Source organism: Ordospora colligata (genome assembly GCF_000803265.1).
Source record: "Ordospora colligata OC4 chromosome Unknown contig_05, whole genome shotgun sequence".
NCBI lineage: Eukaryota > Fungi > Microsporidia > Ordosporidae > Ordospora > Ordospora colligata.
In genome coordinates this window covers 141,287-167,011 of record NW_014575403.1, presented here as the reverse complement: position 1 = coordinate 167,011, position 25,725 = coordinate 141,287, and the positions used below count along the sequence as shown (strand labels likewise).

The 25,725-nt window shown below is 38.9% G+C and overlaps 15 protein-coding genes across 15 annotated transcripts; 8 read left to right on the top strand and 7 right to left on the bottom strand.

Annotated features, from left to right (window-relative positions):
- Positions 1–359: 359 nt before the first annotated feature.
- M896_051250 (SNF2-like helicase) lies at positions 360–2,804 on the top strand (the record flags this gene model as incomplete). The annotated part of the gene is made up of 1 exon (XM_014708272.1): positions 360–2,804. One exon carries the CDS (start codon positions 360–362, stop codon positions 2,802–2,804), a length of 2,445 nt encoding a protein of 814 aa, XP_014563758.1.
- Positions 2,805–2,910: 106 nt separating this feature from the next.
- On the bottom strand, positions 2,911–3,435 carry M896_051240 (ubiquitin-conjugating enzyme E2; the record flags this gene model as incomplete). The annotated part of the gene is made up of 1 exon (XM_014708271.1): positions 2,911–3,435. One exon carries the CDS (start codon positions 3,433–3,435, stop codon positions 2,911–2,913), a length of 525 nt encoding a protein of 174 aa, XP_014563757.1.
- A 179-nt stretch (positions 3,436–3,614) lies between these two features.
- M896_051230 (ribosomal protein L44) lies at positions 3,615–3,929 on the top strand (the record flags this gene model as incomplete). The annotated part of the gene is made up of 1 exon (XM_014708270.1): positions 3,615–3,929. The coding sequence occupies one exon, from the start codon at positions 3,615–3,617 to the stop codon at positions 3,927–3,929; it is 315 nt and encodes a 104-aa protein (XP_014563756.1).
- A 129-nt stretch (positions 3,930–4,058) lies between these two features.
- Positions 4,059–4,580, top strand: M896_051220 (uncharacterized protein; the record flags this gene model as incomplete). Its single annotated transcript, XM_014708269.1, has 1 exon — positions 4,059–4,580. The coding sequence occupies one exon, from the start codon at positions 4,059–4,061 to the stop codon at positions 4,578–4,580; it is 522 nt and encodes a 173-aa protein (XP_014563755.1).
- A 14-nt stretch (positions 4,581–4,594) lies between these two features.
- On the bottom strand, positions 4,595–5,503 carry M896_051210 (PP2A-like protein phosphatase; the record flags this gene model as incomplete). The annotated part of the gene is made up of 1 exon (XM_014708268.1): positions 4,595–5,503. One exon carries the CDS (start codon positions 5,501–5,503, stop codon positions 4,595–4,597), a length of 909 nt encoding a protein of 302 aa, XP_014563754.1.
- A 140-nt stretch (positions 5,504–5,643) lies between these two features.
- Positions 5,644–6,708, top strand: M896_051200 (lysophospholipid acyltransferase; the record flags this gene model as incomplete). Its single annotated transcript, XM_014708267.1, has 1 exon — positions 5,644–6,708. One exon carries the CDS (start codon positions 5,644–5,646, stop codon positions 6,706–6,708), a length of 1,065 nt encoding a protein of 354 aa, XP_014563753.1.
- A 150-nt stretch (positions 6,709–6,858) lies between these two features.
- On the top strand, positions 6,859–9,588 carry M896_051190 (uncharacterized protein; the record flags this gene model as incomplete). The annotated part of the gene is made up of 1 exon (XM_014708266.1): positions 6,859–9,588. The coding sequence occupies one exon, from the start codon at positions 6,859–6,861 to the stop codon at positions 9,586–9,588; it is 2,730 nt and encodes a 909-aa protein (XP_014563752.1).
- A 395-nt stretch (positions 9,589–9,983) lies between these two features.
- Positions 9,984–12,473, bottom strand: M896_051180 (importin beta; the record flags this gene model as incomplete). Its single annotated transcript, XM_014708265.1, has 1 exon — positions 9,984–12,473. The coding sequence occupies one exon, from the start codon at positions 12,471–12,473 to the stop codon at positions 9,984–9,986; it is 2,490 nt and encodes an 829-aa protein (XP_014563751.1).
- A 197-nt stretch (positions 12,474–12,670) lies between these two features.
- Positions 12,671–13,087, bottom strand: M896_051170 (uncharacterized protein; the record flags this gene model as incomplete). The annotated part of the gene is made up of 1 exon (XM_014708264.1): positions 12,671–13,087. One exon carries the CDS (start codon positions 13,085–13,087, stop codon positions 12,671–12,673), a length of 417 nt encoding a protein of 138 aa, XP_014563750.1.
- A 53-nt stretch (positions 13,088–13,140) lies between these two features.
- M896_051160 (DNA polymerase epsilon) lies at positions 13,141–18,483 on the bottom strand (the record flags this gene model as incomplete). The annotated part of the gene is made up of 1 exon (XM_014708263.1): positions 13,141–18,483. One exon carries the CDS (start codon positions 18,481–18,483, stop codon positions 13,141–13,143), a length of 5,343 nt encoding a protein of 1,780 aa, XP_014563749.1.
- A 56-nt stretch (positions 18,484–18,539) lies between these two features.
- On the bottom strand, positions 18,540–19,157 carry M896_051150 (subunit beta of casein kinase II; the record flags this gene model as incomplete). The annotated part of the gene is made up of 1 exon (XM_014708262.1): positions 18,540–19,157. The coding sequence occupies one exon, from the start codon at positions 19,155–19,157 to the stop codon at positions 18,540–18,542; it is 618 nt and encodes a 205-aa protein (XP_014563748.1).
- A 106-nt stretch (positions 19,158–19,263) lies between these two features.
- On the top strand, positions 19,264–20,847 carry M896_051140 (uncharacterized protein; the record flags this gene model as incomplete). The annotated part of the gene is made up of 1 exon (XM_014708261.1): positions 19,264–20,847. The coding sequence occupies one exon, from the start codon at positions 19,264–19,266 to the stop codon at positions 20,845–20,847; it is 1,584 nt and encodes a 527-aa protein (XP_014563747.1).
- Positions 20,848–20,917: 70 nt separating this feature from the next.
- On the bottom strand, positions 20,918–21,610 carry M896_051130 (ubiquitin fusion-degradation protein; the record flags this gene model as incomplete). Its single annotated transcript, XM_014708260.1, has 1 exon — positions 20,918–21,610. One exon carries the CDS (start codon positions 21,608–21,610, stop codon positions 20,918–20,920), a length of 693 nt encoding a protein of 230 aa, XP_014563746.1.
- Positions 21,611–21,726: 116 nt separating this feature from the next.
- Positions 21,727–22,353, top strand: M896_051120 (Rad14-like DNA excision repair protein; the record flags this gene model as incomplete). Its single annotated transcript, XM_014708259.1, has 1 exon — positions 21,727–22,353. The coding sequence occupies one exon, from the start codon at positions 21,727–21,729 to the stop codon at positions 22,351–22,353; it is 627 nt and encodes a 208-aa protein (XP_014563745.1).
- A 147-nt stretch (positions 22,354–22,500) lies between these two features.
- On the top strand, positions 22,501–25,671 carry M896_051110 (uncharacterized protein; the record flags this gene model as incomplete). Its single annotated transcript, XM_014708258.1, has 1 exon — positions 22,501–25,671. One exon carries the CDS (start codon positions 22,501–22,503, stop codon positions 25,669–25,671), a length of 3,171 nt encoding a protein of 1,056 aa, XP_014563744.1.
- Positions 25,672–25,725: the final 54 nt, after the last annotated feature.

The following is a 25,725-nucleotide window of genomic DNA, read 5'->3' as shown; positions in this document are numbered from 1 at the left end:
ACCACTAAATGATTGTGTTCTAGATCATAGCTTTGATAATCACAGATGTAAAATGAAGTTTTGTAAATAAATGTGACTAAACCCAGTAGATCAAAAAGCATGAAACTAAGAGTATGATAAGCACTGTAAGTGATAAGTAATAAAATGATTATTAGATTGTGAGTATGTTTGGTGGAATCGGAATCTAATTTAGTTTAATGTGTTGTAATATTGTGTTATGATTGTTTGTACATTTATGAGAATGCTGTTTTATGATTTACTGAGCAAGCAAATAAAATGGATATTGTAATCTTGCTGATTACTATGATATTGTTATTGAATTTTGTAGATATGACAAATTACAGTGGAGCAGCCCTTGGATGAACCTGGATGTGTTCAAGAAGTACAGGAGTTTTATTGGAGATAATGAGTTTTTCAGAACGTTCATACCAGGCTATAAAGAGATGGAAACCGGAGAAGCAGAACTTGCAGAGCCTTATGTGTTTGAAAGCAACCCAAAATACATTCAGGTAGAGTTGAGAGATTATCAAATTGAGGGACTGAACTGGCTTGTTAATATGCACGAGAATTCGATCAATTGTATACTTGCAGATGAGATGGGTCTTGGAAAGACATTACAAACAATTTCATTTCTTGGATACATCAAGTATGTGAAGAAGGAAGAAAACAGACATTTAGTGATTGTGCCTAAATCTACACTGAATAACTGGAAAAGAGAATTTAAGAGGTTTATGCCGAAGTACAAAGTGCGAGTGTTCTACTCATCACGAAAGGAGCTCAAGCAGTTGATGAAAGAACTCAAGAATTCTAAATGGGACGTGTGTCTTACAACTTATGAAATGTGTATAGGAGCCAAGAGTATGCTGAGTAAAATAGAATGGTCTTATATAGTGATTGATGAGGCACATAGAATAAAGAACGAGCATAGTCTTTTGAGTAAGATAGTTCGAGTCTTTCCTTGTGAGCACAGATTGTTGATTACAGGTACGCCTCTTCAGAACAATGTGCATGAACTGTGGGCATTGTTGAATTTCATTGTTCCTGAGATTTTCAATGATTCTGAGAAATTTGAAGCATATGTTGTACGTAGTGATTCTGGAGAAAGCGAAGGAATTGCAAAGATCAGGAGTGTGCTGCAGTTGTTTTTTCTACGAAGAGAAAAGATTGATGTGGAACGAACTCTGCTTCCAAAGAAGGTGGTGAATCTATATTCTAAGTTGTGTCCTATGCAACATGAATGGTATAAGATGTTGCTGAAGAGAGATTTATCACCACTTGGAGGAAGTAGAGACATCAAAGGGATGCTTATGAATGTTGTAATGCAGTTAAGGAAATGTTGCAATCATCCTTACTTGTTTCCAGGTGCAGAGCCTGAACCTTACACGAATGAAGAGCATATTGTTGAGAATTCTGGAAAGATGCAGCTTCTTGATAAATTGCTAACAAATCTAGCAAACAAAGGCTCGAGAGTGCTTATATTTAGCCAGATGTCAATGATGTTGGATATTCTTGAGGATTATTTGGTGTTAAGAGACTATGAGTATTGCCGGATTGATGGATCTACTCCTTATGAGGAGCGTGTTCAATTCATAGATGAATTTAATGCTGAGGGAAGTAAGAAGTTTGTGTTTCTACTGACTACAAGAGCAGGAGGATTGGGGATAAACCTGTGCACGGCAGACACTGTGATTTTGTTTGATTCAGATTGGAATCCGCAGATGGATTTACAGGCACAAGATAGAGCACATAGAATAGGACAGAAAAAGCAGGTTATGGTGTTCAGATTTATATCTGAAGGTACGATTGAGGAGCAGATTGTGTACAGATCATTGCAGAAACTACGCTTGGATGATATACTACTGCAGGGCAAGAGTAAGAAAGGTGCACCGAGCCAGTCAGAGCTGATTGACATTCTTGCGAGTGGGATAGAGATTACAGATTCGTTTGTGAAGGATGAAGAGATTGAGGAAGTAATAAAGAAAGGAGAGGAAAAGACCAGGGAAATGGACATGAAGCTTGATGAGTTTAAGATTGGAGATGCATCTGAAGCAGGACTTGATTGCTACAAGTGGGAGGGTGAGGATTACAATATCAAGAAGATTGATAGGTTTGTTTCAAGCAATGCTGAGAGCTATGGAAGAATGTCAAGAGTGAATTTATTGTTTGCACAGAAGCCAAAGATTATTGAATACCAAGATTATCAGTTTTATCCAAAGGAGCTGAAAGAACTGAATGAGAAGGAACTTCGGTTGTACAAGGAGGGTAAGGAACTCAATGAAGATGAACAGAATCTAAGGAAGCAGCTTTTGCATCAGGGATTTGATTGGACAAAGAAAGATTTCCAGGCATACTTGAAGGCCATGGAAGTTGTTGGCAAGGATGATGTTGAGGCGATTGCTGCATTGGTAGGAAGCAGAAGTGATGTGAAGGAATACCACAAAGTGTTTTGCGAGAGAATAGATGAGCTGAATGATGCAGAAAAGATAAAGGTGATGATTGAAAGATCGATTCGTAGAATCAAGAAGAAAGCAAGGATTAGGCAAATCCTAGAGGAAGGCATGGATGTGATTGAGATGCGGATGAAGCCCAATATGAGCGAATATGATAAGTTTTTATTGAAATTGTACAAGAAATACATTGATGAGCCGATGTGGCAGGAATGTGTTGCCATGGATGTGCTGAAAGCACCTGAATTCCAGTTTGATTACTATGTTTTATCTAGAACGGCATCCGATATTTTCAAGCATGTCAATCACTTGGTATCTGCACTGATTAGGTCATTTAATGAAAATAATAAAACATGATTGTTACTGGATAAGCAGTTGTCTAGAAGCAGTCAAAACAAATGAATCTTAAATAAAACATGAATATGAGTATCTATTTATTTGATGTATGTAATGCGCTGTGTGTTTATGGATCATTATTTGATGTATTAATTGGCATACAACTTTTAGACTCGTCTTTCTGCGCCTGTAATTCCACATCGACCCAACTTTTCATTACTAATTGCTTGACTCTTTTTGCATATGCATCAGGATCTGATGAGAAAAGAGAGGCAGCATCCAGATTTGCAGGTGACTTTGTGTTCGGATCGTTGAGCAACGATTGTATAGAGATGAGAACACCCATTACATCATAGCTTGGATTCCAGCGGTTGCTTAGTATGTCTAAGCAAAGATCACCGCTTGGATAGATGTTTGGATGGAACATTTCAGAAATGAATTTTACATTTGGCGGATCTTGAGGATATGACTCTGGAAACTTGAGCACCAAACTGAATGTTCCTGACTCAAATGGAGTTTCTTCTGGACCAAACACAACGGCTACCCATGTCATGAGATCATCCTCGAGTGGTTCTGCAAATATTGTCTTATCTAGACTCGTTCTGACTGTTCTCAAGTCTTTCATGAGTCTTCTTTTTGCAGGCGTAGACATTTGGGGGTGTTGTATGCGATGCATTTGCATAAAGATCTATCGCATGTTATGCTGACTTTGTATGTTAAACTCTCTTACATATTGAATGATATGATATGCTACAAATGCTGAGAAGACAGTGCAATGCTGAATGCCAAGACAAAACTTGAAAAAATTGCTTTGTGCAGAGGCCCTGAGAGATGGTGAACATTCCAAAGACAAGGAATACGTACTGTAAGAAGTGCAATGGATACTCCAATCACAAGGTTTCACAGTCAAAGGCATCGAAGCGTAATCCAAATGCGCAAGGAGAAAGGAGATACGCAATAAAGCAGAGAGGATACGGAGGACAAACAAGGCCTGTCCTGAGAAGAAAGGCAAAAGTTACAAAGAAGTTTGTACTGAAGCTGGAATGCACCACCTGCAAGTTTGCACATCAGAAACCTCTTAAGAGAGCCAAGCATGTGATACTGGGAGGAGAGAAGAAAACAAAAGGAGAAGCATTGATTTATTAAAGACAACTTCTTTTGAATTTTGTAATGCCTTGAACAAAGGCTGTGTAATAATATGCGAAGCAACAGCGCTTTGAAATACATATCTTTTGAAAATCTGTGTGATATTGAGCATGTTTAACCCCTTGAAAGATGAACATGTCTCCAACAGTTTCTGCAATGCTTGAGGAGAGATATCCAATTGATATTTGCAACGGATTGTTAAGGAATGTTACGCCATATGGTATTTTTGAGCTTATCAGAGATATAAAAGATCCCGAGCATCCATATACACTGGAACAATTAGGTGTTATATCGAAAGAAGACATTCACATCGAAACTTTTGAGTGCGATGGAATTACACCTGATGTTGGGCTGCCTATATTATGTGTCTGCGTAGAGTTCAAGCCAACTATTCCGCATTGCTCCATGGCAGCAATAATAGGACTTTGCATAAAAACACATCTTGATCGTTTCATACGAAATCATGCAATAAGCGTTAAGATTGCAGATGGTGCACATGTGAATTACAAAGCACTCAATAAACAGCTCAATGACAAGGACAGAGTCATGGCTGCATTAGAAAACGAGGTATTGATTGATTTGATGAAAGAGTGTCTTCCAGATGTGTTGAATCTATCGAATGGTGAATCACATGTAAAAGTAACAAAGTGAAGTATACAGCTGCATTAGCCATCAAAGAAGTCTGATTGCATAGAAGAGTCTCTGAACTGCTGTTTGCATTTATCAAATATCCTGAACTCATGGCCGTTTTCACTGATTGCCATGACACATGCAACATTACCTGATGAGTAACAATAGTTCGGAGCACCCCATATTGTGAATAGCTTGTCTCTAAAGAATGACTTGTACCCGTCGTTCACCAACTGATGTGATCGTACAACATGGGAAAACCTGTTTGATTCAAGAAAGTCATCGATTGTGTCTTCTCCAAACAGATAGCCTGCGCCTCTTGGATTTTTCCTATATCCTGGCTCTTCATCAGGATCACTCCACAATAGATTACTCAACTCAGTAATTTCACCAACTCTATCAATACTCGTGATGAAGTCTAATGTTATTCCAGGCACAAGTCCTCCATGAACACAGAAGTATTTTCCAGAAACAACTGCAGCGATTGGAAGGTATTGAAATGCATCACAGAATCTCCAGTATGTTGTAATGTCATATTTCCTTATGCATTCGTCCCTGAATCCATATACAGCAGATAGCATGCGTGTTTCGTGGTTTCTTCTAAGAAGGTGAATTTTATCCGGATAGAGAATTTTATATGTAAACAGCAACAATATAAGATCCACTGAGTCATATCCTCTGTCTACGTAGTCTCCAAGAAACAGATACTGTTGAATAGAAGGATCGCCCATGAGATCCAACATGTTCAAGAGATCGTAGAACTGGCCATGAACATCACCTACAACATTGACCTGTGCTTGTATTTGAATAACATTTGGTTCTGAAGCAAAAACTATCTTTACATCATTTATCAGCATCATGGCCTCGCTTCGTGTAGGCAATACTGAGTTCTGGATGGACCTGAGGATTTTTAAGTAACATGGGCTTTCATGCTTGGAATGCATTGACGATGGGTGGAACGCAATCAATATTGATGAATGTGTGGCTATTTATACTCAATGTAAACAGTTGGCTAAGATTGAAACCTATTGAAATTGAAACAAGTTTTGAGAAAAATATTTAGATGCATGAGGAAATAAGGGGAATGATAAGAAAACTCTGGAATATTCTGAGTCTTGTGGCAATCATGACTGTTTACTTTTCATACATTACTGCAACTTGTGGATTGATTTTTGTGATTGATCTAGTGATGCCTCGGTGTCTGAGCAGAGATGCTATTGTAAAAACTGCAAAAGTAGCATGGCTAAGCCTTACAAAGACTGCTCTGCATGGATATTTCCCAGGAAAGGTGTTTATAAGGTACGACACTGCAATTCTTGATAATAAAAGGAATGTTGTGATCTCAAACCATCTGACTGAGTATGATTGGCTGTTTATTTCGTGTGTTATGCATTATTTCGAAAGGTTTGGCGATATGTACATTATACTGAAGATGTCTTTAAAGGACATTCCACTGTTAGGATATGGAATGAGATTCTTTGAGTTTATTTTTCTGAATAGAAGGTTGAGCAAGGACAAGGAGTTGATTATGTCTGGAGCATCGAACCTGAAGAAGAAGACAAGATATGATCTTCTGCTGTTCCCTGAAGGAACGTACATAGACAAAGTCTCGCATGAAAAGTCGCACAAGTGGGCACAGAAAGGCAGTACAACAGTTGATGGGCATGCATTTGATCCTGAGGAGGTGATATTACCAAGGACAACTGGATTTGATATTCTCAGAGCAGGTATGAAGGACGATATGAATGGGATTCTTGATATAACGATTATTGGAAATCCTTATGCAAAATATCCAAACGATGTGTATTCATACACAGAGGTTTTGGTGAATAAATCATGCATGGTGAACTTTGTGTTCTTCCTTGATTACATTCCAAACAATGATGATATGGATTCGAAAGAATTTTTGTTGAAAAGATTTGAAAGAAAAGAGAAGATGATTACACAGTACAAAGAAATAAAAGGGTGTGATAGGATAGAAAGTATGGATGAGTTCCGCAAAATTGCTGATATGTTGTGTGATACACGAGTAGAATACAAAGATATTGAAATTGACTTATCATCTCGATGGGGCCCTTTGTTCTATGCGATGTTTGTATTTGTGTGGATGATGATTGCAGGATGGCTTGCCAAGTGGATTTGGAAATAAATTTATTTTGTGTATGCATTAGAATGAGAATGTGTTAAATATAGAATTGTCAATGCTGTTAGTTCTTACATCTGTAGCGGAATAGAAGGATCTGGATGGTAAGGTTCTGTTTCATGTGGTTTATAATTACATACGAACAGTAGATTGGATATGGAAGGAATACAAACAGATGGCTTAGTTGAGACTGGTATTTTTGAAAGGATCCAGGCGCTTGTAAGGAACTCTGAAGATGGAGACTTCAGGTTTGTTAATCCATGTACATCAAAGAAGAGTGATGCATTAACAACCAATACAGCTAAACAATACACGGATACATCTAGTGAAGATCCAGTTGTTGATATTGGATGTAGTCGATTGAATCTGTGGAGAATTTCGACTCAGATAGTCGTTTTTGGGCAATGCTGGAACAACAGCACTGAGAACATTACTAAAAGAAATAATAAGGATGAGCTGATTACGTTCATGAATTCCAAGTACGGAGACAGATGCATGATATGGTGTTTTGAGGACATATTCTCAGGCTCATATAATATCCAGAAGATGCCTTTGCTTGATTTTGATCTTGGAGTTGCATATAGAATGTGTTGTGCAGTCAAATGCTGGCTGGACTTCAATTCGAATAATGTGGCAGCATTCGAGCTTAAGCATGGAGATAATGGCAGGTTCAAGTTTGTGATTGGATGTATAATGAAGTACTGTGGAATAGATGGAGATGATACTTGTATGGATGATACCTGCTTTGATTCTTTTCAGTCTTCTTTGATGAATGTAAATACAGTTAGGAGGTACATTAAGTATTTTGAATCAGCAAGCAATATGAAATATGAAGGAAATCACAACATTGTTTTGAAGCAGTTGATAATTACTACAATTCCAGTTGCACATTCTACTGACTTTCAGGTTGGTATTTCAATTAATGGAAAAGGCAGAATGTTGTACATTGCTCAGGAGGCTACTTGTGATGAAGATGCTGCTGGCTATGATTATGATGTTTACAGAGATGAAGATTATGTGGTGTTTAGTGAGATCGGATGCAATGTATCGGAAGATATTCAAATAGAAATGTGGTACTATTCGAATGAGAAACAGGAGAAGGTGCTGAGCCTTAGAGTCAATCCGCTTTTCTACAGACAAGGTGTCTACAGATTTACTCTCGATGACATGGAGCTTATATTACCAAGAAGCAGGTTCCAGGATGATTTTTCTGTTGATTTAGTGCTAGTTGAGTCAGGAAGGATGGAAAAAAAGAGCCTGTGTTTTGACAAGATTGACCAAATACAAGGCATCAAGATGCTGAATGATGGATTCTGGAGGGATTATGACAGAAAGATTTATGAGCGACTTGTTTCCCAGGGAATCAATGAAGTTGTATCAAAGATCTGTGCATATATGAGATATGATACACACAGATGTTCAGAATTCACACAAGATCTAGAGTCAAGAGGAGTATGTACCAATCGAAACGATTCTTGTGTCTCTGGTCATGTAGGAATGATGTTATTTTGTAGGCAGAACAGTACTAATGGACATGATGTTGAGGATACAGATAGAAAACAAGATGAAAATAACAACTGCACGGATGACAGCAACATCAAATCATCTTGTATTAGCAGCAATACAGATATTGATGTGCGAAAAGAATTATATTCAGTAGAAGTGGAATGCAGTAAACTACGTTTAATAGAGCAAATCAACTGCGAAATTCCAATTATAAGTACAAGAAAGGTTATATCAAAGAAACAGATCATTCGAAAAAAAACTAATTGTGAAGATAAAGCCATCAGTAGCATGGAGATGGTAGTTAGAAAATCACTGCACATGGTTCCATTAGCAAGAGTAGATGGAACGATATTTAGTGAGTGCTCCAACATTGATATCATAATGGATCTGAATATGTTTGAAGATATGCTTTGTGAACCTGTTGAAAATATGAACAATACAATTAGCAATCAAGCAATAGCAACAAGCGTTATAGACAGTAATAGATTATTTTTAGCTTCATTGGCATTGAGACACCTTGAGCTTAAAGGAATCACACCTGAAAACATTTATGTGTTCTTAGAGTCTCCATCTAGCCCTCTAGAACTTCAAGATTTGTTGAACATAGAAAAGATATATCCAAATAGTACGGAGGCATTGAGTCTGTCATTAGCACCTCCAGAGATGCTCAATGAAGTTGAAGAGTCAATGCTCAGGTACTCGCGCTATGTAGATGCGCTCAAGTTATTGGATATCTTGATATTTGAGAGAAAGCTTTTCAATGAGATATTCCTGATGGAGGATGCCTTGATTGAGCTTCTGATGCTGTACAACCGTATTATTGATAGCCATGGACTAAAAATTCTCATGAAAGCTGTTCTTGAAATATGCAATGCCATAAACTTCAAGTACTCAATGACCCGAAAGAAAATACCTGGATTTCGTATTTCTAGCCTGTGTGTATTCAGTGGATACAAAGGAAAAAACAATATGTCGCTGTTTCCTTTTCTATTCCATGTGATGGAAGCGAATGGAGTTGGGATTGGCGATCTACTTGATGAGTTTGCAACCATACATGAACTTAAAGCTGAAGAATTGCCTAGAATCCGTGAGAAAATCAATTTGTTTATTGAGATGTACACAAATAATCTCTGTGCGCTGAATGTTATTGATTCAAAGCATCAGAAGGCATATTCTGGATTTTTCTTATTTGCATGTAATAAGTTAGAATGTGTAGTGAATATGTATAAAGAATGTAACCTGAAATCAGGCATAATCAAACACAAATTTGGAGACCATGACGATGGCAAATGCACAAGTACCGTTCTAGTTGCTCTATCTGAGTTTCTGCATAATATGAAGATGCATTTTGAAATTTACAGTAAAAGTAAGAATGTTTGAAATCAAGAAAGTAAAGTGTTTGAGTCAATAAGGTAAAAGTGGATGATTCAGTCAAAACATAAAATTGATGATTCAAAAAGTAAGATTATAAGTAGATGATAATTCAACCAAAACAATAAATGTATATGTGTATGATTCAAAAATCAGGAATATATAAGAGTGAATAATTCAACTTAAATGGCAAAGTGCAGTAACATAAGTCAATCAGAATATAAGATTGTATAACTCAAACAGCAGAGATATAAGCTAATTAGAAAAAAGAGTGAATGAGCCAACCAGAACACAATAAATGTGAATGATTCAACTAAAACCATCAAATAAATTTAATTAGATTTCACTTCATTCTTGAAACCATAATAAATCGTTAGATAAATATATTTAATCCATGTAACAGCTTATCTAAGCACTTCCAGAATATGTCCGGCTCTGTTTCTATTCTTGTCATTGCCATGCTTCATCACATTATGCAAAAACTCCTTGATCCATGGATCATCCAATCCAAAGTTCTTTCCATACATCATAACAAGGTCATCAATCAGTCCAAGCATTTGCTCATGCACCCGTCCATTTTCATCACTTGCATTAATTACATGTGCTATGCTCAATATCCTTGGCACTGCACTCCTTACTTTCATACAGTCTCCAACAGCAACCAATGAGCAGTTCACAAGCTGAAGCGAATTCTTGCGCAGCTCCTCAACATAATCCTTATCATAACGAAAGTCAAGCTCAGCTATCTGCGAGAACAACATTGCAACCATCTCAACATGTGGTTCAAATCCCTTCTCCAATGCCAATGCTATGTCTCCAAACACAGATAGAATCACGGGCTTCAACTCCTTTGGCGTAGACTCAGATCCAAGGCACTGTCCCAATAACGGCATAATGACGCTTGCTATTATACTAAAGTCAGTTCCCATGGTGCTTGCAAGCCTTCCAACAAGATTTATCACAGAATTCAGCACAAACTTGTCTGTGCATTTCATATCACGTATGATGTATGGCAACAGGATCGATACATGTGGTACAAATTTTGTTGATAAATTAGACACACTGATGTAAACTTCTCCAAACGCTATCGTTGGTGTAGACTCAAGAATCTTCAAAAACACTCCCATCACATCCTCAACTCCATCAGTCTTCCTAGACATTGTAATCGCCTCAATAAGACCTATGTAGTTCGACAAAACATCCTCAACAACTAATATCTGATCCTGAGTTGCATGACCAAGCACCCCAACACACTCATCTATCTTCCTAGCTGTGTATTCATAAAATCCACTCAATATGCTCTGAAGCATCGGCGGACATACAGAAATCAGCGAGTTCAGTGCAGAAAACAGCGCTATTCTCAGCCCAGAGTCATTTAGACTAACCATCTCTGTTCCTTTCACCAACATATTCACCACATCAAGATACTGCTTCACGAGAAAAATCTCCACAAATCCATCAGCATTTCTCTTAATGTCTTTTGGCAAATGCTTTGCATACGTCTCGTTTTTCCTCAATTTATAGACCGAATCAAACACACAGTTCATCACCCATGCTGCTCCCATAGATGGCTTCGAACCCTCAAGAACAATCCCTCCACACTTGCTGATGATCGCAGGCAGATACTCAACCAATGCATAAAAGTTGCATTCCGCTGCCTTTGATAAGGCCCACAGGCATGATTCCTTCGATTCTTCAAAATTTACTCCGCCCACAAGCTGAGGCATCACCATCACCAGGTAATCTTCACACTCCTCACACATAATACTCCCTAATGCTATTGCTCCAATATCCACATCAAGTCTTACACTCGATCTTAGGGACGACTCTATAAATCCCCACACCACTTCGCTCTTCATCAGCTTGTTGCCCTTTATTTCTGTATACATTTCAAGGCATGAAGACGCTGCCTTGTGAGAGGTCCATCCATCGGCATTATATTCTTCTCCCTTCGAAAGAAGTCTCAGAATCTCAGGTAACACCACCGGTAGATACTTATCAATTATCCAATCATCCTTTTTCTCTGCAAATATACACCAGTATTCAATTGCCTGAACCTTAATTTCATCAGAATTAGATTTGAAAAATCTTCCTAGATACTGAGATAGCATATCCTCAAGCATTCCCTTCTCAGTATAATTGTAATACAACATCACCATCCTATTGAAGCATATCATCGACTTATGAATCAGTTCGTCATCAGATCCATTCCATATCCCCATCGTTGCATCAAGAAACACTCTCATATCCTCGGCTCTACAGAACATTCTCGGCGCTTCCATGCTGTTCATTAAGCACTTCAACCCTGCTAACTTCCTTCTGCTATTCGTTCCATTAATCAATGCATATATGCACGTCTCAAACACCATCCTTACTATCCGCTCTTCAAATACACCTGGCGCTTCCTTTGCAATATAACTTGTGCTCACTCCAACTGCTTCACACACTCCCTCTATCTTGTCATCTTCATTCACCTTCATCCGCATCTCTTCAAAAAACCTTGGATCAATCCCATTCTCAACCTCAATCCTTGCAATGTATCCAAGAATCGCTCCCGCCATCACACAGAACCTCGGTACATATCCTTCAAGCGCCTCCTTTAGCATTCCTTTGATATACTCACGCACCCCTCCATCAAGGCTTAACCATCGGTTCAAACACATCCTTTGAAGTTCCACATCATTCGCATGCACCGTATTCTTGAAAATAATCCCTGCAACCATCTTCACCTGATCATTTGTATTCACATCGCAGAAAACCTCCGCAAGAACCGGCACGAATCTGCCAAAATCATTTGCTTGCAAGTCCAAAATCCGTGCCTCCGATTGCTTTCCTGTTTGTGCATCAGATCTCAACACATCATAAAGACATGCCTCCAATTCCCTTCTATCCATCTTATGAGGGTGATATTTTTTGTCCATACATCTTCACTTCTACTACTTCACAGATACCTTTAACTATGCTCAACTCTATAAGCTATTAAGCCATAAGCATAACAAAATAGCACAAACCATAAACACAAAACATATTCATTGACTCTATTACTCACATAGCACAATCTCTACCCTCATAATGCACTACTTGTTCATTATCACTCCTTCATCTCATATACAACCTTCTCCCCAACCTCAACCTTCACATCATTTCCATTCAGCTGCACATTCACTCCTAACTTGTACTCATCATCTATCGCATATAAAACTCCTTTCAGCAGGCACGCTCCATCAATTTCCTCAAAAACATCAACCTTGCATTCATACTCAATAATCCCTGCACACATCAAAACATACTCAACTAAAAACTCATATCCAAACTCTATCCTCCTTCCTGCCTCAAAAACCTTAACTGATCTTTCATGCATCCCTCTCATACATTCAAATCGCATATCTTCAATCCTCTTCGATTCACATATCCTTTCAAAAACAACATGCATGCAGCTGCATCCATGCACAACTGCATCCACACATCCTGCTTCTCCTCTCTCAATAATATCTACTTTCTTACACATTCAATTCCACAGGGGTACACTCTATCTATTAATCCTCATGTGTTCCTTCATATTCACTTTGCAAAATGTTTCACTATTCCATCATACATCTCATCAATCACTTTGCTATTTGCTATCTTGCGCACCTCATCAAGTCTCTCTATGTTCTTTTCTTTCCTAAAACTCCCTCCGCATTTACATGCATCGCTCAACCTTCTCTCTTTCACTGCTCCACACCTTGCACAATATGAATCTCCACACAGCTCTAGTTTTAACAGATTCTTTGCATATCTCATGCACTCCTCTAAAATAACATCAGGCGCGTATGCTCTATAGCACCGAACACATCTGGACTTCATCGTGCTTTCAAATCCACATACAGGGCATATCACCATAATCCTTGCTCGAGTTTGCATCTTCTCTTCAAACTCACTTATTCTCAACAACTTGCAACAGTTCGTTATCATCCACTGCATACCCTGTATATGAGCCAATATCTCAATCATCACTCTGCTGCTTTCAGCTGGCACCCTTGTCACAAGCCTGTACACCATCTCACTGTCAATCTCCTGATCTCCAAAAATCATCTTCAAAAAGCTCTTGGGCACATTGCTTTCGCTGAATCCAACATATTCTCCTTCCGAGACAAAAAAATACATGTTTGGATTCACAAGGATTAGTCTCTCAAACATTCTGCATATCTTTATCTTCATCATTTCATATCCTTCAATGCTCGTCACCTTATTACGCATATGCTCAAAAAAATCAATTGCAGATTTCTGGCTCGTCTTTCCAGTATTCACAAAAATCGTCTGTCCAGCCACGAGAACTACCCCATACTCATCGTCACACAATCTCTTCACAAGATTCATCACATATCTTCTCTTCAACAGCTTACAAACTCCTCGAAGGTCTCCACTTATTATCTTCGATCGCCTGCTGATCCATATCTCAATTCCCTGCACAATAACCTTCGCTCCTTGATCACCTCGTGCACAGTCTAACACAATCTTCTTCAGGAGCCTCTGAAGCACAACAAAATCCTTTCTCTTCACTCCATCATACAGGCCCTCCTCTCCAAGATACTCATTATGCTCAAGTATTGCAAGAACCATCGCTCCAACACACTCCATCTCAACCACATATTCTCTATACAATCCAGCCTTGAATTTTTCATTCAAAGCATTCTCCATCACATTCTCCTCAGTCCCATATCCATCACATATCACTTCTTCATTCTTCAACTCCTTGTAAAAAAGTAGCTCCAAAAGCTCCTCATCAACATTCATAACAGGCACCTTTGTATATTCGCTTGCTGCAAATATCATATCCATCTCCACTCCAATCTCTAGATGCTTCTTCTTTCTTTCCTCACACTTCCTCTCATATCCTCCAATGCACAGACCAAATCCAAATACTCTTTCCACAACATGTCGCTTCACAAGCATCTTTCTCAGTCCAACCTTGCACACATCATCAGATCCAATAACAAATACCTGCCATCTTCCAACACATCCAAGCAAATACTTCTTCAGTGCATCATCTCCATTAAGTATCATAAAATTATCTTCTTCCTTTCCAATAAGATACACCACTCGTCCATCATGCATAAATCCACTCAGTAAAGTATATCTCATCTTCCCTCCATCGCACTCCTTCATGTTTCCATACAATACAGGCACTTCCTCTTCAAAAACCCTCTTAATTGAAAAATGACTCAGGAACTTCTTGTACAATGCATAGTTATTTCTAAACTCATTCTCATTTAGCATCAGCATCCCCACATCCATCTGCTCTCCATCACTCAAAAACCGCTTTACTATCTTAACCCGCTCAGATCCCTCAAAAAACTGCTTACCATTTATCTCTATATATATGTATCTCACAAGCTCTTTTCTTTCTGCTTCATGCTTATTAGCATAAAAAACATCTAGAAAGCCATCATTTGTTGCATTAACTCTAACAATATCGCCCTTATGTAGAAAGCTCCGTACACCATCCATCCATTCTGCTCTCATCCTTTGAAAATACTCAATAACACCTTCACATTTGGAATTATTCGCTGTCACTATCTCTGTATATCGTTCTCCGTCATTAGCTATTTGTTTATATCCTTCATTTTCCTTAACTACATTTCCATTAACTACATCATTCATACACTCAACAACACTCTTCTTACTGCCAATATCCTCAATGTCCCGTACCTTCACAAAATCAAAATCAAAGAGTACTCCCTTCTTCACAGCCCATTCAGGCACATTTACATCGCTCAATGGATTCTTGATTCCCTGTGATATGGCTGGAAGAACAACCATTCTAAGAATTACACTCTCCAATCTCTGTTTATAATATCCCCAGTCAATTATTGCACGGATATTTCCTCCATATCTTCTTCCCAACCACCGTCCTAGATACTTCTCCTTCTCACAAGAGCGGAAAACAATCACTGGAATCGTCCGCTCCGCTACACTCTTCCCCTCAGGATACACTGCAATAACATACTCGCACTTCAGCTTCTCTTCAAGAACATTCTTGCCCAGCATCTCAGACATCCTCAATGCAGTCGTGGTAATATTTGACTTCTTTCCTTCATACTCCTCATACTCCTTGGACATGCTTCTGCTCTCAGATAGTAGTTCAAGAATAGTCTCATCATCAAGGTACTCTCCTCTGCTTTTCAGAATGTCAAGCCAATATCCACACACTTCTGCAAGCGATCCATAACACTCTGTAAGCGTACTTCCATCTAAAAAATGCAGAAATAGCTCCTCTTGAAACTTCTTCACTATCTCAAGCTCTCCTCGTCTTTTCACTTCAAATCCTTTCAGCTCGGCCACACTGTTATCATCGTTGATTATTGCATACCGCTTCTTCAGTACTTTACTTTCCTCTGTAGATGCAGGCAGCAGCATCGCCCTGTAAGGTCCATCAATCTCAAAAAAAATCGAATTCTCACTCCTTCTAACATATTCCCCGTCTCTCAACTCCTGATACATCTCATTAGTAAATCCCTTGCACACAAAGTAGTTCAAAACACTCGAAAGCAAAGACATCTTTCTTCCTGATCGGAATACATACGTTGACATTAACGTGCTAGGTACTACACACCATATCCCATCAGTATCAAGCTCCAAAGACATTCCAATCATTTCAACAACCTCCTTAGCCTTTCTTATCACATTACCTCCAACATTACACACTATTGCAGCCATCTCCATGCTATACCATCTCGATCCTTTTCTCATCACATATCCATAGAACGAGTTCAACACACACTTATGCGCTACTTGAAGTGATGAATACACAACTGCAGACTTCAGCGCATGTCTTCTTTCCTCTTCTGTCATAGCTCCCTCCGCATCTCTCAATGCCTTAGAATGCAGCTTCTTGTATGTATATCTTCTATCCCGAAACTTCCTTACTGTTTCCACATAAAAAGGTATCTCTCGTTGACATACAACAGAACTTCTAGTGTCACATACCTTAACTTTAGATCTCTTGTATGATTTCTTACTATACTCCTTCACTCTGCGCACAAGCTCCTCCTCATCATTCTTTCCATCTTTAATACATTGTATCCTGATTCGTTCTACTTCATCCTTCCTCACTGGAATGTATTCTGCTTTCAATGTCCACTCCATTTTCTTCCTGCATCCATTCGCCTCGTCAGAAAAATCACACCTTATGCAAACATCGTCATTCACAATCGACACCGGCTGCAGCTTGTTCGTAAGTATTATGTTTGGATACATCGCTCCAACATCAAGATGGTATATCCTTCCTTCTCTTCGTATCTTGCCTGTGTTTTCCTCAAGATTCTTCATCACATTCATCTTCATCACCTCAAAGTCCTCCTCATCCTTATATTCTGCTAGCATCTCATCAATGCTTCTTCCAACATCCTCAATAAATTTCTTATTTACATCAAAGTCATACGAAAAGTCAGACCTGAACAGTCCAGCTCTCACACACTCAACATGTCCACCAACATACGTCACATTCTCCGCAATGTATCCTTCATACTCTTGGTACTTGCTTTCAACTCTTTTATCCGGGACAATCACTCCATACTCAACAGCCTCAGAGATAAGCAATGCTTCGCATAAAGTCCCCGATCCTTGGCATATTGCAGATGTTGGGCTGAGTGGAATAAGCGAACACAGCGAAAAAACATGTGGCTGCACATACTTAACATACAGAAAATACGTGGCAACCGCATCAGAAACCGAGTACGACGCCATCCGATCAGGATCAGCAATCGCAAGGTCTACCATCTCCTCAGGATCAACCTCATCAGGGAAGTATCCTAGCTTTGCTTTAGTAACAGCCTTAAGACCTTGGCTTCCTGCTGGCAAGTACGAGTCTCTTTTAACCCATTTGTAACAGTCAAGATGCACAATAAAAGGTGAAGTGTAATATCCGTCCTTGCATTCAAATCCCATTGTCTCCTTCAAGCAAATCCCATACTTTTGCATTCGCTTCTCAACAAATGGAAAGTCAAATCCAGATCCATTGAATGTGGACATCAAGTGTGGTCTATGCTTTTGCACTATCTCAGCAAATGCTACCAGCACTCCTTCTTCATTATGCTCATTTACTGCTTCAAACACACACTGCATGTCATCCTTCGGGCTGTATTCAAACCTTTTAATGTCCTTAGAAACCAGCTGCCTGTTGACAATCAAATACCCCTTTGATTCAGTCTTTACAGATATCATCATCACCTCATCATAGTCTGCACTTGGAAATTTCAGAGGCTTCTTGGATGTCTCAATATCAAATGCAAGAATCCGTAGGTCCGGAAACACAATTCTTTCGCTCCTCTCAATCATATACTTTTCTCCATCATACCAGAATACATACCACTTCCCACATCTTATTCCAAGCACATTTGCAACACGAACCTCTGCAGGAATGTCATATTCACATATAGACACAATCCCCTCCTCAGCACTCATCACTCGTTTTACATCAAAATCAAATCCTTCACTTCCATTGCTCCTAACTTTGTTTCTGGCTGCAATCCTCTTCAACTCCCTTACCATAGTATTAAACCCAGTCTCAGTTCGTACCTGCACTTCTAGGTATTCAGTAGGAGCTTTATTCAAGTGGTTATACTCCTTAAAATCAATCCTTCCCACTACTCGGGCCATATGCACATCTCCGCCATACTTCCTTCTCAAATAATCCTCTACTGCCTCATAGTCAACCGCCTTCACTAGAAACGATGGAAAATATCTCATCTCCGCAAGGAATTCAACACCTTGATCATCAATCAAATACAACCTTGCACCCATCCTTCCATCATCTCCACAAACAACATCATAATTCAACAGCCACCCATCTCTGCGTGCATCGCAGTAGTATGGCTTAAACCCATACTGCTCCTCCAATGCATCGTCCTTTATCATCTGCATAACCCACCGCTTGTCATAAATAACTGCCATACACAACTTCCAAATATGGATTTATTCTAGTTATCCTCCGAATGGGAGTCGTTATCATCATGCTTGCATATCCTGATTCCATATATCCTGGGAATATATTCCTTGCCTGTTGATGATGGAAAGTGATACGGATATGTAAGAATCAAAAAGTGAGGGAAGGATCTTCCCCATGCACATCCATCAAGCATGCGCAGCTTGCTGCCAGGCTCATACACTGCTGTACAAGAATGGCAATAGACCTTTGTTGCTTTTTTGCCTGGAAAGTCGCTCATTCCAATAGGAATCACTGCAGATGCTTTGCATCCCACTCTTGGGCATACGCCATACTCTTTATTCATGACTCTGTCTAGGACTGCCTCTAATCCAGGCTTAGTAAATATGTATCTCTGGTGTATTAAATAATACAAGCAAGACTCTTCCAGAAAGTCTCCTCTGGGTCCTCTGTCTAGGATTGAGTTGTATGCATCTTCAAGATTGAATATCCGCCTCTCTAGTCCAACAAGGTTGAACCTGTCTTCCAAAAACTCATCAGGAACCCGAATAATGCCATAATTTTCTTTTCTGTGCATGAAGTCACCTATCCAGTACTCTTCAGCTGCCATGTGATCCAGGTCGCTTGAGCAGCCATCAGATGGAATCTTCATTTAAATGGCTTTGGTTTTACAAGGTTAGAAAAGTTGAATATTTGATTTATACTGGCATGTGAAACATGTTCCACAGTCGATCAAAAATGCACTCTGCATCATGCACATGCAATCATCAGAGCTCAGAGCACTACACAACTCAAGGAATCACGAGGAGATATACAGCAGAATCAGGCAAGAGATGAAAAAACTGGATTTCAGGCAGAAGCTTTCAACCGATGATCTTGACGGATTGAAGCTGTGCATTGAAGATGAGATAAAGAAATGCGTATATGCGCATAAAAGCATACCAAAACCTGTTGTTAGCATAACACTATTGTTGGGCAATGAATTTGAGTCAAAGGTAAAAGCATCAATGGCTTCTCACATGACTATTCTGTGCTCGGTAGATTATCAGGATGTCCTGAAACGCAGCTTTCACAAGTTGTCATCGCTTGGCATATGCTTGATGTGGGTTGAAGAAAGCTTGGCAAAGGTAATGTTGAGATACGCTCTTGTAAGCGACTGGAACCTGGCATTAGAAGTACTACTTAGATACTATGTCATGACAAAGCATAAAGTATGCGACTACTTCTTTCACAATGATGTTGAAGAGGAAGACTTTGTACAGGCATTCGAAATAGTACTTAGGTATGAAAAAAGGTTTGCAAAGCTGGTTGATGTTAGCAAATGCAGTTTATGCATGTGTAGGTATCAGAGTAGTTCTGAAGAAGTCTTCACACAAGATCTGGTTTCTACAATTAATCATTCATGCATCCATATGAGAATGCTATCGTCACAATTTATCCCAAATATTACAATTTATCTAAAGGTATCGTTTAATGAACTGATCAGTGGTGAGTTTGAGCAGGACAATGTCAAATTATGTGTTGTTTCTACTGTCCTTGATTTCTTTCATGGAGTAGAGAAGATCTTGAAAAAGATTGAGTATCTTGATGATTTGTCAGCATACAAATGCTTGGTTAGATACTTTGATAGATACCTTGCAATACTGATAAGCAAGATCAGTCTTGGAAATACCATATATAAGTCTATTGTTGTATTGAACACACTTTTATTTGCACGAGAAACAATGTCAGACTTCATGACCAGGATTTTTGGACAAGCAGGAATCCTGGATGATACTCCAAATGCATCTGAAGAAATAAGGAAAATGGAAGCTTTCCACAGCAGCATCTTAGACATTCAACTCTCGGTCTGCTTTGCAAAGATCAACTTTGAATCGCCCAATGGCTTGGCAAAAGAAATTATCAGGCTCATAGATGCAGAAATCATAAGTGATGCCACAAAAGGTATTGGAGAAGAAACCACAATGGTGCTGCTCGAATCCATGGTTTCACAGATGCTCTCAAGAGTATACTCGATTAGAATCACTCCAGATACATCTGAAGCTCTTCTTCTTGAGGTGGCTGAAGTTAAAAAGCATCTCAAGCCAAAGGTAAGTGTCATTCCAATGATAGATGTCTTGGAAAAGTACCTGAAGGTCTTCCTCTGTTCATACGATAACGAGGACTGCTTTGTGAATAACTTCATATTCATGTCAGAAGACATTTTTTCCTTTGAGCAAATCATCAGTTGTGTGCAATGCAAGGAAAAAAGAAGAAGCCTTTGGTCTGCATATCAAAGGCATACTTCTACCTCAGTATCAAGCATTCCAAAAAGCTCAGATCTTACTTCCTTACATACCTAAGGTGCCATAAACATGTCTGCTGCATTTAAGAAGCTAACACTTTCAATTAGTATATTATACAGCTAAATCCTTAATTACCATCCTGCACTGGTTTATGCAAGTATAGTCCAAGTCTTGTCATTCTGATTGGCTTTACCTTATGATCTGTACCCATGATCTCGATGTATTTCTTGACTGACTTTTCTCGCTCGATCTTGTCTTTAAATCCAATTGGCTCCAGGAAGTCTACTGCAAGGTCTGTATCAACAATGTATATTCCACTGCTTGTTGGCTTTATGCATGCAACAGTGAATCTAATGGGCCCAATCTCATCAAACAAACAGAGAATTTCATCTCCTTCAGACAGCACTTGGTAATGTCTTAGGCATGACTCTAGCTCAATCTTTGGATTCTCCACCTCCAAGAAATCTGTAGAGTGCGGAAGCAGCTTTGCAAACCTTCCAACAGGAAAAACTTTGTGTCTCAGAACAACCTGACCCGAATCTTCCATCGATAATTGCTGATACATCCATGAAGGTACAAGCACTTCTCCTTCTGTGCCTGTAAACTCAATTACCCCGCAATGCGTCTTGTAAATGCCGTTCGAATGAGAAATTTCAAATGTAAATGGCGGCTGGATTTGGAACGACACCAGATCAACAAGCATCGATTGAGGAGCAATCACTTTTCCTCCAAAGTTGTTTGTACTTGACTCTTCAAATCTTCTTGGATGCAATGCCCACGATGGACGTTCTCCAAACAAGCTAAACAAATCAAATAGCATGGGTTTGTGCTGCATATCTTTGTGATCTAACTTTTATGCACGGCATTATGATGTGTTTGTGAAATATCTTATTCTCATGTATCACAAGGAATCTTTGTGGCCCATTAAATACACTGATGGATAATGCACTGCATGATGCAAGTTTGCAATCATCGGTTGATATGAGTGAGCAGCAAGATGGAGGATTTTTTGCAGAAGAACCTAAAGAAAACAATGTTTTCACTAAACACGTACTCGAGGACGATCTTCTGCAGCTACCGCTTTTCCTCAATAACAGGTGCATGTATTGCAATAATATGCCTATTGACACTGAGATATGGAAGACTTTCGAGATACCTGTGTGCATCCCATGCAGACATAAAATGCTGAAGCTTGTTACAAAGACAGCGTGTCTTGACGACTATCTTCTTGCAGAGGAGGATATAAAGACGTTCAAGTATCTTGAAAGGCCTAATCCTCGTAAGGGCACATGGTCAAGGATGTACCTGTATTTGCAGGAACAGATAGAACAAGCAGCAATATCGAAGTGGGGATCTCTGGATGAGATAGAAATAGAAAAGATAAGGAAAGGTAGGAAAATTGAGGAGAGAAAGACAAAAAGATTAAAGGCAAAAATAGGTAATTTGAGAAGAATGACTAGAATACCAATTGTAGACAACAAAAAACACGTGCATGTGTTTTCTAATGATGGTGCAGTCTCTAAGTGTTCATGCGGATTGACTGTTGAGCAGGAAGAAATCTAATGCTGAACAGATGTACTTGGTAGAGTCTTGAAATGCATTAAATACATTTGAGTAAATCATTAGTACATAAAAGTCAAGAGATAGAGGATATGAGGTGCATTTGGATATGCATGGCAGTGGATAAATCTTAAGTGCATAAACCCTCTCATGGCATTGAAATGGAATGACAAAGTGCTGATCTGGAATGTAAATGAGCTGAAGCTTAATAATACGATTATTGCAGTAGGGAGGATGAAGAAGTGGATTGTTGTTTGCACGCCAAGTAGAATATTCTTCCATGGTAAGGATGAAATGGCTCTATCAAGGAGAGTGAGAAAAGCAGTTGTAAAGCCTGAAGGTATTTACTACCAAGAGCATGGAAGTGGACGGATAATGCTGCTTGTACATCCTTTGGAGCCAGAAAAACATGTATTTTTCCAGCATGGATATACCTTGAAGGAAGTTGTTTCTGGTGTGTTAGTTCTTGAGGGTGATGGAAAGTACCTATTGAAACATATTCGGAATACAGCTTATAGTGATGATTGTGCAGATCAAGGTAATTTAGAATCATGTGAATATGATCGAAGTATAGAATCTAACCAATTTGATGATGATCAAAGCACAGAAGTGATGGTGATAGATATTTGTGAGGATGTGATGAGCAGCAGTATTGAGCGCTACGACGAGCATCATAGTACTAAGGGACATTTGGTTAGTATGATTGAATATATTGATTTTTTAGTTGGAATATGCATGAATCATGCAATGTTTATAAAACCAGGATGGTATTGCGGAGGAATCAAGAGAAGCAAACATAAAAGTGAAGTAAGTGTCAGGTTTGATAAGGATATAACATGTGTAATGAAGTATAGGATGTGTGTGAGTGGTTTTGGTGAAATTATGTTTCTTAGAATGAATGAGATGCTGTTTCTTGGGAATGAGGTAGTTTGTAAGGCAATTAACAGTGAGATGTGGCCGATGTCTGTGCTGAAAGATGAAGATGAATGGAAGCAAGAATATCATATGCCATTTTGGAGCGAAATAAGTGAATTAGAAATGTGTATTGTGATGTGTTTTCCACGGCATATTCAACGAGAGTTTTTTGAGGTGTTTTTTGAATGTAAAAAGAAAATATTCGAGCAGCTTGTGCCAAGTGGAGAGGTGCTAGATCGAGTAGACAGAGTTTTGTGGAGATTTATGATTAAATGTAAGAGTGTGTGGGAGTTTATGAATGCAGGAGTGCCATGTTTTGAGAAATCTTTGGCTCTACAGAAGTGTAAGGAGTTGATTGAATATTCTCAGGGATGCCTGGATATGGCCAGACGGGATGTGATGGAGATATCGTATAAGAGGATAGTAGAATGTGATATTGGATTGATTGAGTCTATGAATTATTCGGAGGTGATGAATCTTGCATACAGGATTATATTTCTGGAGAAGAAGAATGAGGAAAGGCAGAGAGGCATTTACATGAAAAATGTAATGAGAATGGTATATGGGATGCGCAAGTTCTTTGGCGATCCAAGGATAGATGAAGTACTCCTGTTATTTAATGAAAAACCTAAAGTTTTTGAGATCGACAGCGATGGGATTGAAGGGTGCGGAGAGAAGGGATATACAATTAGGATGGCATCAAGCGCTGGAAGAGCATATATGTCCTATGGAAGTGGCATGACAGATCGTAGAGATATAAGCAGACATCTATGCTTCCCAATATACAGAAATGATGAGTTAGGAACGATAGATATCAAGGATACAGGATGGATAGATTGGCCACAATTTGGTTATTCAGTTTACAGAGCCTGTGGATATGTCATACTTGAAGCGGAGATAGGTGATTATTTTGAGTCAAGAATAGATCGATTTGTGAACTCACAAGAGAGTGAATCTGTATGTACTACAAATGAGTTTGTGTTTGCAGGGGAGGCTTTTGGACATGGAGTATGTGGAAGATTGAAGGATATGACAGTGCAAAGAATCATGGAGTTTGTTATGCCTAAATATGCCATACTGTCTATGGCGATTCTTGCAGGTGTTGGAATTAGCTGCATGGGTAAGAAAGATGATTCGTATGGAAGGATGTATTTGCATTATCTAAGAACACCGCAGCCATTATGCATTCATGCAGGATGTATTGTAGGTCTCGGGATGATTTATGCAGGGAGTGGAAATGTGCTTGTGAGAGACACATTGGTTGCTGAAGCAAACAGATATGGAGTTTTTGAACATGAGCAGTACAACAAGGGGAATAAGGTTTGGTATGATTATGCATATCGAGTGTTGGCATCGTTTGGGATTGCAATGGTGAGCTTAAATGCAGAGACAGAAATGTTCAGGTATGTAAAGCTCGAAGATAAGTTATGTGAGCTGCTTGCAAATGGAATAGTTCTTTTTGGAAGCAAACAGCGACGATTTGCAAAGAGATTGGAACGATCGGATATATGTAAACCTGAAGAGGTGTTATATTCTGAGGTATTTTCTCTTGGACTGATGATGGAGGATGAAATAGATAAGGTTGTTGAGGATATTGAGAGACGCCTTGCAGATAAGAAGTGTGTTTTTAGTATTCATCAGTTATATAGAATAGCAGGAAAGGTGTTCTATGTGGCTCTGAACATGCTTTATAGAAATGAATGTGAATGCAATGAAGAAGTGTTTGAGAGATTGATTGTATTATGTTTAAGAGTCGAAGATGATATGAAAAGGAATGTGGAGATGAAGGTGGTGTTTGACTTTTGTGTTGTGTCACTGTCTTTGATAGCCAATTCATCTTGCAATCTCGAGATTATTAGGATAATCCGCCGACGAATCAAGATGATGGAGAAGGCGGACAGAATGTATGAAAGAAAGGACTTTTTCTTCAGCTCAAGCGGATTGAAGCAAGAGAAGCAGTTTTTGATTAGATATGGCGATATAGAACTATATAAGCTATGTCTAGGTATAGTAACATGCGGATTAGGATCATGCAAGATATCTGGTACACATTATGCAGTGTTTTATGCTATTTCGACATTTTTCATTAACTTTCCAATAACTACAACTGATCAGGAATATTTCTGGATGACAAGGTATTTTTTACTACTATCTATGAAAGAAAGCTTAAGTGGATTCAAGCACACGGCAAACTATACAAAGTTATGCAACAAAGGAAGCAGAAAAAAGGAAATGGCCGATATGTCAGCAATCAATGAAATGTTTGCCAAACAGTATGCAGAAGCATCAGATGCAGACAAAAAGTTTACAATTGATGTATTAACAGACTTCTATGAGGTGCATGGTGCAAATGGCAAGCTATTATCTGTAGAAATGCTAAAGAAAATGGCATGTAGGATGATATGATACATTCCTCATTGTTAGGTGTGTTGTAATAGAATTACACTTAGATATTGTGCT